General features: G+C 36.3%; 1 protein-coding gene across 1 annotated transcript in view; it reads right to left on the reverse strand.

Moving 5' to 3' along the window:
- The window catches only part of LOC150076309 (uncharacterized), a 253,715-nt gene extending 244,072 nt beyond the window's left edge, over positions 1-9,643 (reverse strand). The window contains exons 1-2 of the mRNA XM_090387315.1: positions 9,635-9,643; positions 9,338-9,484 (exon numbers count right to left, since the gene is read on the reverse strand). Coding sequence (XP_090243441.1) covers positions 9,338-9,484; positions 9,635-9,643 — 156 coding nt within the window. The remainder of the gene's footprint in view (positions 1-9,337; positions 9,485-9,634) is intronic.
- Between the last annotated feature and the right edge of the window lie 1,805 nt (positions 9,644-11,448).

Here is an 11,448-nt window from a genome sequence, read left to right on the forward strand (position 1 = left end):
CTGAGTGCAAGGCGGTTCTGCTTAATGTGTACAAGTACTCTCCTATTCGCTGATTTTTTGTTCATGTTTGTTGTAGATGCTGTCTCTCTTGAGGATGCTCTTCACTTTTCCAATTAATTTCTTACTCCTATTGCCTCATTGGTACTGGATCAATTGGCCTATCTTGACTCTTAATTCTTCTATCTTCTGCTGAAGTCTTCTTTCCCAAGCTGGCGGTTCCTTCTGTACATCAGTTCTTCTGCTGCTGGTCTCTTCCATTAATCCTCATGGCTGCTACCACAGCACAATACATGGCTATGTTTCTGGCCTCCAGTGTTGCACCATTGCTGTCAAGGTAATGGGATATTATGTGCCAATTGAGGTGGTCTGTGACTCTCCACAAGATTCTATTCGGCCTCTGCTTCGGTATCACATGAGTCTTGGTGGGATCCATTCCTTCGAATTCTGTTATATTTCACAGCCTTTTTCCACTCGTCCTCCATGACCTAGTCTCTCTCCACTTCAGCTGCTGTGGGTTGTATTTCTTCTTGCTCTTCCTCCTCTGGTTCCATATTCTTTATCCCTTGTAGTTGATTGCTCATGTCCTGTTTGATTTTTTTCCACGATTGCAGGAGCTATGAGGTTCTTTGTGACGATGCTCCTTTTCTGGTCTGCTATTCGCTGTTCTGTGACATGAATATCCGGGAATGGTTCCAGACACTTGGTATGTAGTCTCGCCCTGTAAATTGTCATATCGGTCTCCAGCTTCGTTATTTCGTAGTATGCTACGAAATAACGAAGCTGGAGACCATTATTTCCTAGTATGCTAGCATGATGTGTTCATTTCGATGCTCCACTTCATGCACTGGCATTTTCTCCCTTCCTGGGTGGTCACTAGCACAGTTGTGCAGGAAGCACTTCCAATTGGTGGGGCTGGATGGTCTTGCCCTTCTCTTGTGGTAGCCACATGGGGAACAGCACCACTTGTTCCACTGTCTTCCTCGGAGACTGTCTCTGATTTTTCGAATCGACCCCTCTGCCTAAGGCCTGAACGCGAGTCACTTTATCCTGCATCGCCACACTCAATGCATTATCATTAATATTTCTCTGCGACATCATCCATCTATGGAGGTGGACCTGTTTAGCTTCAGCTTATGTCCAGTGGTAGTTCTTGTGAGTGATGCCAGATGGCGCAACAATCTGCCTTAGCTGCAACTCCACCCTTGGGGTAGCTAGGTCCCTCGGAGCAACTTTCACGATGTTTATTTACTTATTAATTTTTATTACTATTAATAATTATTATTATTATTATTTATACTGGTGGAAGGCTAATAGACAAGTACCTCAATTTGCGATTTTTTTTTCCCCCTATTTTTTTTTTCTGCCTCTTGAAATATTTTCGGTTTTCCATTAATTGTGAACAGAAGCACTCACAAGATTTTCTAAATGGTGGACTACAGCAGTGTTCCAGGAAATCATTAAGCTTTAATAATCATACGGCAATAAAAATATACTTATTATTTTGTTCATAGGGGAAGTGGCACTGCCCCTACCTTTAATACTCATTACATTAGATTCACCAATAAAGGACACCAACCCTAGAATTAAACTTGAGCTGCACAAAATGGACTAGACAATTTCCATTAAGGGTAAGGGAAGGTGACAAATGATCATTTTCCCTTACCTTTCATTTTCAATGAACAGTAAACAATATCAGTCTTGTTATATATCTCTTTCAATTCCCTCAAAAAGCACTATTCTGATAATTGAATAAATCGTGCACATTGCTAGGAAACAAGAATGCATATTTTCAATAGAGAAAATAACTTTTTATGCAGCGGAATGTTGCACTACATAAAAGTTTTAATGATTATTGGTAATAAACAAAATACTTCTTTTAAACTATTGCCAGATGGGCGAATAAAAATGCTAAAGTTAATAAAAACTGTTAGTAAAAACGTTGATGTTAATAAAAGTGCTGCATTTTTATTTGTTTGTTAGGCCTTAACATTAGGAAAGTCTGAAGTTCTGGATTAAATTCGCGAATAAACATATGCCCAAATTTTACTTCCTTTTTTTAGAGAAAATAAATAAATACATGAGAGGATATTCGAGAAAATAAGGTATATTTTTCAAACCATAAGATATATTTTGTAACACAAGCTAAAAATCAAACTAGAAGTTGCAAATTAAGATGGTAGAAGGGCATTTTGAAATATTGTTTAAAAATATGTAAAACTAATTTCCTAAAAGTTTTAATTTTGAATTTAATACTGTTTGTTTTTAACATGTTAACACATGAAATACACAAAATTTTTCTTGCAGGCTTTGTTTTTGGGAGGAGGGGGCAGCATTATCGCCCTTTAAACTTTAGTTCCCCTAGGCCAGTGCCTACTTGGCCTTACCCTAAAGCTTGCCCTGACTCTCATTGCTGCTGTGGGAACTTTACTATGGAATTCAAACAAACAGGACTTCAGCTGGTTACGTATTTCATTAACATATTCAAAAATAGGAAACTCGGATCTTTCCATACTATTGTCTTTAGCCAGCAGGTAGTTGGTTGGTTGAACAGACTTCCATCCCTTGTTGTGGAAGTTGATCGCCTAAATAAATTTAAGGCTCAGCTGGATAGGTATTTCGAACAAACGGAGGGGTGAAGTGGAAGCGTTTTTTTTTTTTTTTTTTTTTTTTGGCTGATGCTGCATAAGCTTGCTTTCTTGCATCCTATGCCTCTACTAATGCTAATGCTTTGCATTTTCTTTTATTTCAACCATTCATACTTCTGAGCTGTGAATCTGTTCCATCAGTTTTGTCCTTCTTTGAAAGTGAACTATCCCCTTACGTTTGTTTGATCTTGTCTTTCTTTTCTTAGATTCTTTAGGATTCTGCAGCAGGCTTGAAAGAGATGATTATCTAGCTCTTGGAGGAGTCCTAGGGATACCTTTACTGGAGGAAACCTCCATCTCAGTTCACAAATCTACCAAAGGACCGAGAGCCCAAAATCACAGCATAACCTTAAATGGATCACTAAAATATTCAGGAAATCTATACTGAATAATTAAAAACAACCACACCCAAGTTTAACGGATCATGGTTCCCAGGACATGCACTCGCAGGGCATGGAATTAAAGATATTAACGTGTAATGGCTCTGTAACCTAAAATAATTTTGCCAGTTTAACCAGCTAGGGGAAAACCGACTGCCCACCCCAAATTAAGGAAGTTGGTGGAAGTTGAACTGCTAAACTGGTCACAACATACAGCAATAAATACAAAAATATCAAAGTGAAAGTCAAACAATTTCACTTCAAAAAAATCAATTCACTTACTGATCAAGCATTGCCCCAGATTGGCCCCTGGGGCATGCAAACAGGATAAAAGAGGAGCAGGGCTGGATTTAAACTTATTGTGGCCCTAAGCTGTAACATGTATGAAGCCCTTCTCTCTTACAGATCACCTGTAACAATATTAAAAAAGGATTTTTTAAGATGGAGTGAGGCCTCTTGTAATGTAAGGCCCTAAGCTGTAACTTGTTCAGCTTATATGTAAATCCAGCACAAGGAAGGGTAGGGATTATGCTCTCAGTTAAGAATAGCATAAAATCTAAGGCAGTGTAAACAGCTGGCATGGGTGGCCAGTGCATTTTTGAGTCAGTTTGGTGTGAGATAAGCACTGGGATAGCAAAAATGAGAATAGGAGTGTGTTATAGGCCTAATGACTCTGATGAGAAAACGAAACAACTTGTTATTTGTTATTTGTTTTTTTTTTTAAAAGCATTAGCAACTAAGGCCATATTGCTCCGGGACATGCGGTGGTCATTCCCTGACCTTTCTCTGCATCCTCCGTATTTGGTGGTGACGGGCTCGAACACCGGTCTAATCCAGAAGTGTGTGCTACGCACTGCTGCTCCTGCCCACCTGGCTATGGAGGCGCCTCAACGAAACAACTGCACACAGAAATACAGTGGGCCAGTAAATCAGAATGTCTTATAATGAGAATTAACTTTCCAGATAATGAGTGGAATTTGTGGGTTGTCAATCACATACTAGATCTTGTCACTCACAAACTAGCAAGGCTTTTGCAAATTTATTTGTCGATTGATTTTTACAACAGCATGTTAGAGGGGCAAAAAGAGAAGGTAATACTCTTGAGCTGATTATTAACAGTGATTATTCATGAATTAATAATCTGCAGATAAAAGAACCACTAGGTGGCAGTGATCACAGTGTAAGGAAATCCCACATCAGTGTATTGATGTGGGACTTACTTATTATTATTATTATTAGCCATATGGTGCAAGGAAGCCTGAGGCTTATGTTCCACCACTAAAAAAATTCTCAAGTTACCTTGAGAGTGAGAGAGAGAGAGAGAGAGAGAGAGAGAGAGAGAGAGAGAAGTAGAAAGCACACTCAGGACCATGGGTGTGCCAAGCCCATACTCACCAGATGTGAGCCGCTGGGGTTAAAAACATTACAAATCAGTTGGAGGTACTTAAAGATGTAACTACCATCAAGGGTAAAAGGAAGGATTTCTGCTTTTGTAAAGTGATCTCAGACAGTTTTTAAATTCTAAACAGTGAGGCCAACTGATGATGTTACCGTCAGCAAATTCTAAATAGAAAGCATTCAAGGAATTAATCACAGAAGCTATTAGTCTTTTCATACCACTAAGAAATACTGTTCAAGTTTTACGCCTAAATGGATGTCAGATGAATTAATGAGACTCGTGGCAGAGAAGAAAAATGAATGGGATGCATATAAATTATCAGGTGACACAGAAGCATACGGTAAATATGAGATAGTCTGTAATCAAGTCACAAAGGAATTTAGGCACGCGAAGGCATATTACGAGAAATCATTGGCAAAGGATGCAAAGAAAAATAGCAAAGACTTCTTTACTTATGTAAACTGTAGAAGGAAGGGGATGAATCAGATTGGTCCACTTGATATCGATAGCTCAACTGCTGATGATCCTGCTCAGGTAGCTGACAAACTGAATGAGTATTCTGCATCTACATTCACACATGAAGAAATTCTGTGAGGAAGTAGAGGCCAGAAGTTTAATCTAGCAGGAAGCTAAATGATTTTGTGATTAACTGAGAGGAAAGTGGAACTAAGTTGTTGAAGTTATACATAAGAAAAGCACTTGGCACAGATGGGATCTATCCAATTATATTAAGGGAGGCAGCAAAGGAGGTAAGCAAACCCTTATCCATAATTATGAGAGTAATCTTGGATTTAGGGAAGGTCCCAACAGTCTGGAGATGTGCAAATATATCCCCAACTCACAAAGGGGAATCAAAGGGTGACATGAGTAATTACAGACCTGTTAGTTTAACTTCTGTTCCAGGGAAAATAATGAAGTCATTGATTAAAGAAGTAATACAAGATCATCTAGACAAGGCTACAGTTATACAGCATAGGTTTGTTAAGGCAAAATCTTGTCTGGCCAATTTGATTGGATACTATGATGTGGTTACAAAGGAACTGGATTTAAAAAATAATTTTGATATCATATACTCGAATTTCAGGAAAGCTTTTGACATTGTTGCACATAAAAGACTGCTACAAATTGGAGCAGTGTAGCATTAAGGGCAAGTTTCTGCTATGGATAAAGGGATGGTTCAGTTGGAGAAGACAGAGAGTGGACTAAATGTTATTAATGGAGTCCGCTAGAGTTCGGTGTTGGGCCATTGTTGGTTTCTATATTTATCAATGATATTGATGAAAACATATCAGGCTTAATGTCCAAGTCTGCATATGATACAAAAGTTGGCAGGGTAGTTAATGACAGTATGCTACTGCCTAGAAAAGTTAGGTGGATGGACTTAAAAATCGCAATTGAAGTTTAACATCGACAAATGCAAACACTGAATATGGCCACTAGTAACTCCAGAGTGATGATATATCAACTGTGTGGTAGTACACTCAGAGTAATGGAAACTGAAAAAGACCTGGAGGTAATTGTGCAGTAAGTTATGAAGTTCTCTGAGCGCAATGCAGACAGATTGCCAGGGCAATTCAAATTTGTCATTACTACTACTAATTTTGCTAGTGTATAATGAGGTGATTATCCCATTGTATAAGACAGTGGTCAGGTCACATCTTGAGTACTGCACACAGGTCTGGAGGCCTCATTTTAGGAAGGATATAGATCTGCTGGAACGAGTACAAATAAGGAAAATGAGATTGAGTACATAGTCTCCAGATGATGCAAATTGCAGCGTCTGGAGACTACGCACCTGCAAGGTGATCTGAATTGAGGCATTTAAGGCTTTCAATGGATTAAGTAAGCTCAATACCAATGGGATTCTCTCTTACTCAGACTATACAGAGTACGGGACATAAATTCTAATTGAGGAAGGATGGTTGCAGAATAGATGTGTAGAAGTTTGGCTATGGGTTTTTGATTGTTGAAACAAACTTCCATCTGTTGTTGTGGAAGTGTACAGTTTGAATAAATTCAAGGAAGAACTAGACAAACTATTGGAGGGGATGGATAGTTGAAATAGGATTTTTTTTTTGTTGTTGTTGTTTTGTTGATGCTGCTGTTGTTGTTATTTGGTTTTTAGGAACATTAGCAACTAAGGCCATATTGCTCCAGGAATATGCGGTGGTCATTCCCCGACCATTCCGCATCCTCCGTATTTGGTGGTGCCCGGCTCGAACCCCGATCAAATCAAGAAACGTGTGCTACGTACTGCTGCTCCTTCCCACCTGGCTATGGAGGCGCTTTTTTGTTGATGCTATATAAGCTTGCTTTCTTGCATCTTTTGCTGCTAATTATACTAATTCTAATTTTAAAACCCAGGTATCGAGGAGACTTTAAGAAAAAGGATTTTTATTGCAGTGATGCTCTACATCCAGTCAGGAAACAGATATATGCCCAGAGAGCCAGCATTTCAAATCACTCTTGCAGAATAAAGGTTTCAAAGAAGACAGCCAGAAACACTCGAATGGTTTCTGCAGTTCCAGTTTGGAACTTGATTTCACAAGTAGATAATGCACAGTTTATATTAACTGAATATGTTTTGAATTAATGTAGCATAGTGCATAATTTCAGTCTGAGTTAACATTATAGAATACCCATCTAAATTTTTGGAAAGAGAGAGAGGTCAGTGAAGAGGAACAAATTTCACGCCCTGAAACAAAATATAATGAATACTCAGAAATGTGATATTTGTCAAGGGGAGAAGAATAAGAAAAAACCGTGGTTGACCTTTCTCTTTTTTTTTTTTTTTTTTTTTCAATATAATTAAATATAATTAGCATGCTCAAATTATTAAAATTGAAATATGTAAGTTAAAATGTACATCAATTAATACATATATTTTAAATATATGAGGGGTATCAAAAAGTTTTCCCTGACCTTCTTCCATGTATTCTATGAACATTATGTTTTACTAACTGTATTGCTTGTTAATCTAATAATATATGCCAGACATTTCATCACTCTAATTCTTGTTTCTTTTCCTAGTGCTGAATACGTGACAAAGTGTCATCAGGGATAAAGTTGAATATCTATCCATTATCAAATTCCTATTTTTGCAAGGCAAACAGCCAAGGACTATTTATGAAGACGTGTCTATGGTTATGGGGGATATCTGTCCATTGTATAATGTTTTAAGGCACTGGCAGAGACAGTTCGAGTGTGGCCAGGAGAGCATCCATGATGAGGAAAGCAGTGGGAGGCCATCCACATTTCCCACTGCTGAATTCATGGAAAAAATTGAGCAGTGGCTGGCCATCCACATTTCACACTCAAATTCATGAAGGAAATTGATCCTCATTGGCTGCTGAATAACAATTAAACAAACAGTTTCTAGGACTGAGATAAGCTATGGATCAGTGGAGAGCATAATTCACAATGATTTGAATATGAATAAGGTCTCAGTACAATTGAATATGAATAAGGTCTCAGTACAATGGATTCCTTGTTTGCTTATGTCTCCAGAAAGGAAAAAAGACAGGCCTGCTCTGCCTGAATTTATTGCCATGTGTCACAGCAATCCTGGCCTGTTTTTTTTCCCAACTGGTGACTATGAATGAATTGTAGATACATCACTTTGATCCAGAAACAAAACAGGTTTCAAAGTAATGGAAACATCTATCATCACCGACTCCAAAAAAGGCCAGAGTGCAACCATCTATAGGGAAGGTGTTGCTGTCAGTTTTCTGGGATGAGATCGGCATTATTCTCAGAGATTACCTTGAGTAGGGTACCACCATCAATGCATGTTACTACAGCAACTTACTTAAGCAATTATATGTGGCAATTAAGGAAAAGTGATGTGGAATGCTCAGCAAAGGTGTGTTGTTGCTTCAATAAAATGCACCAGTCCACACTGTTGTTGCAACCACTGATCTTCCTGAAAGTTAGGTGTTCATATCTTGCCACACCCACCTTATTCTACTGACTTGGCACCTTCTAAATTTTTTCGCTTTCTGCAGCTGAACTCATTTTCGCATGGAAATCATTTTTTGGCAATGCAAAGATAATTTCTGCAACAGAAGCATGGTTTAAAGAGCAAAGTGAGACCTGCTGAAAAAATGGCATAAGGAAGTGCCACAAAATATGGGAGAAATGTGTCACTTTGGGTGGTGATTACACTGAAAAGGAGTAATTTTTGTTCCAAATCTCAACTTCCTGAGACACGTAGAAAACAGTCGGGAAAAACTTTTTGATTCCCTTCGTAATTGAAATATAAAACAATATTATAAAATATATAAATAAAATACTAAAACAATAAAAATATACTAGATAACAATTCTATTAAAATTCATAAATTAGTAATTATTAATAACAAATATACCCAATAATCATCGATTTAACCCCAGGGGCTCACGTCTCCTGAGCTGAATATCACCATTCTTCTCTTTCTTTCTTGGTGACTCTCTCTCTCTCTCTCTCTCTCTTCTCCCCCCCTCCATAAGCCTCAGGCTTCCCTGCACCATATAATTAATAATAATAATAAATTTGCTATAAGTCCAGCAAAGGCTGTTCCAGAGTAACTTGGAGTAAATTACTGAAAGGAAACATACTCAACCATCATAAATACTATATACACCCACCAACGGCAGCAAAACATCATACATATATTATCCAAAAATCTGTTAAGAAGAACGAACTGGAGTTTGAAGATGATATTCTCCTTATCAAAATTTAAAGGATCTTATTACATTCTTTAAATATCATCAGATAAAAATATATAACTAATTTTAACTAGTGAACCATTCATGACAAAACTAAAATGTGTTATAACAAAACATTCCATCAGTTCAGGTTAATAAAGGCACAGCCACACTTATACTACTTCAAAAAATGAGTTTTATAATTATTTAAAGCTAAGCTTCTATTACCAGATTATTATTTTTGAATAGTTCTGATTCTGCATTCTCACATTCTGCTATTTTTTGTGATAATTTCCTTTGTAAATTCAAAACTTCATCTTCAGTTGTTGAATTGACTTTTTCTTTAACTTTCAATTCATTTCTGAGACTTTCTATCTACATAAAATGTTCAATAATCATTAAATCAAGTGGTTAAAATAATAAATAATATGTAAATACTGTTTACATATTAAGTGGTTAAAACAATTAATAAAGTGGTTAAAACAATTAAAATAATATGTAAATACTGGCTAAACAACAATTTACTAAATACATAAGTTTTAATTTATGTAAATTTTTTATTGGAACAACTTAGAGTAAGTTTACTTCAAGGAAACCTACTCACACATCATCATTTTTTTGCTACCCACTGATGGCAGCAAAAATTCATATTTATGTTATCCAAAAATCTGTTTCTGTTAGGAATATTCTCCTTATCCAAAACTTATAGAATACAAATAAGCTTATTATATTCTTTATATTATTTTCAGATAAAACCACATAGCTAATTTTCCAGATTTAAATTTTCTAATTCCAATCTAATTTGAAAATTAGATTGAAAATGATTGCAATCTAATTTTCAGATGTTTCAGATTGTAAATGATGTGCCATCATTTACAATCAAATAACCCAATTACTGTAAGCCCCTATAACTGTTGCTTTAGTTGTCCCGGGACAAGCTTGTAACTGTCTGTGTATTTCATATCAGTATAGGAGGTACATCTCAGCACAGTCACGCCTGCCCATCACTTTATCTAGGATGCCTCTAGAGCAGTGTTTCTCAACCTTTTTTTAATTATTGCCCCCAAAGGGCTTTTTTAGACAATTTTTTTCCTAATCCCCACCCTCATTAAATTTTAAACAAGAAAATACTTTATACTTACTCTTTTTATTCAATGGGATCTCTGAGCCTGATGCTTCTTAGCTAAAAGATCAATGTTTGGTATGATATTAGTAAGTTTAATTCTAATATCTCCTCTTGAACATATATCATTTCTGTTTCTTTCCTTTGTTAATATTTTATTTACTGAACTAAAACCACTTTCAACCATATAAGTCGTTGGAAAACAAAGAAGTACTTTGGCCATTTCAAACCACATTGTTGGATAAAGATGTTTAATTGTTATTGATCCCCACAACTCAACCATTCCACCCTTTTCGAATTTACATTTGCATTCTTCGTTACATTTTCATTCAGTGAGTTCTTGAATTTCTTCACTAGCAGCCCAAGGCACCGCATCCAATTGGATCTAACATCCATGGCTTCACTTCAAAAGAAAATATATCTAAAAATCTATTTTTCATTTCACCCTTTAAAGAACACAAATGACGTGAATAATTCTTAAGACCATTCTCAGTGAGAGAGATTTATTGATTTCAGCCAACTCTTGCATACCATGAAATTGTTTTCTCATTAAATTGCTTTCAAATATTACAAGTATTTCAGTGAAGGCTTTTAATACACATTTGCAGTTTATCACCATAATTAATTTCTCTTGAAGCTGAAGTGATACTTAAGTTTTCAAAAAATTCAAGCCATATAGTATATGTTGTTTTTGCGTTTGCTGATTTCCTTTGCTAAATCTCTGTCCTTTGCTTTCTAAAAAACTAATTACCGTATCAAAAAAGGTTTTACAAACCTTGTTAGACAGTTTTCTTTAGAAAGCCATCTGACTTTTATATGTAAAAGAAGCCTCACATACTGTTTTTCATTATCAATACAAAATTTTCTAAAAAGGTTATCATATTTCCTATGTGACTTTATTTTATTGATGGTTTTAATAAATATTCTGAAAGATTGATAAAGAACTGGACTAATATTTTTTGCAACCAGATGATATCGGTGCACAATGTAGTGTATTGTAAGAACTTTGGAACATATTTCCTCTAGGTGGGCTATAAAACCTTTGTTTTCAAACCAGGGAGGTAGCACCATCAGTGGCACAGGACACCAAATTTTTCAATGGTACTTGTTTTTCATCAAACCATGTTTTTATAGTAGCAAAAATGGATGATCCAGTACAGTCAGTTTCTATAGATTTTACAAACATCTCTTCTTGAAATTTACAATCATAGTCGAA

The sequence above is a fragment of the Mastigoproctus giganteus genome, chromosome 13 (genome assembly GCF_048544385.1).
Source record: "Mastigoproctus giganteus isolate SK-2022 chromosome 13, ASM4854438v1, whole genome shotgun sequence".
NCBI lineage: Eukaryota > Metazoa > Arthropoda > Arachnida > Uropygi > Thelyphonidae > Mastigoproctus > Mastigoproctus giganteus.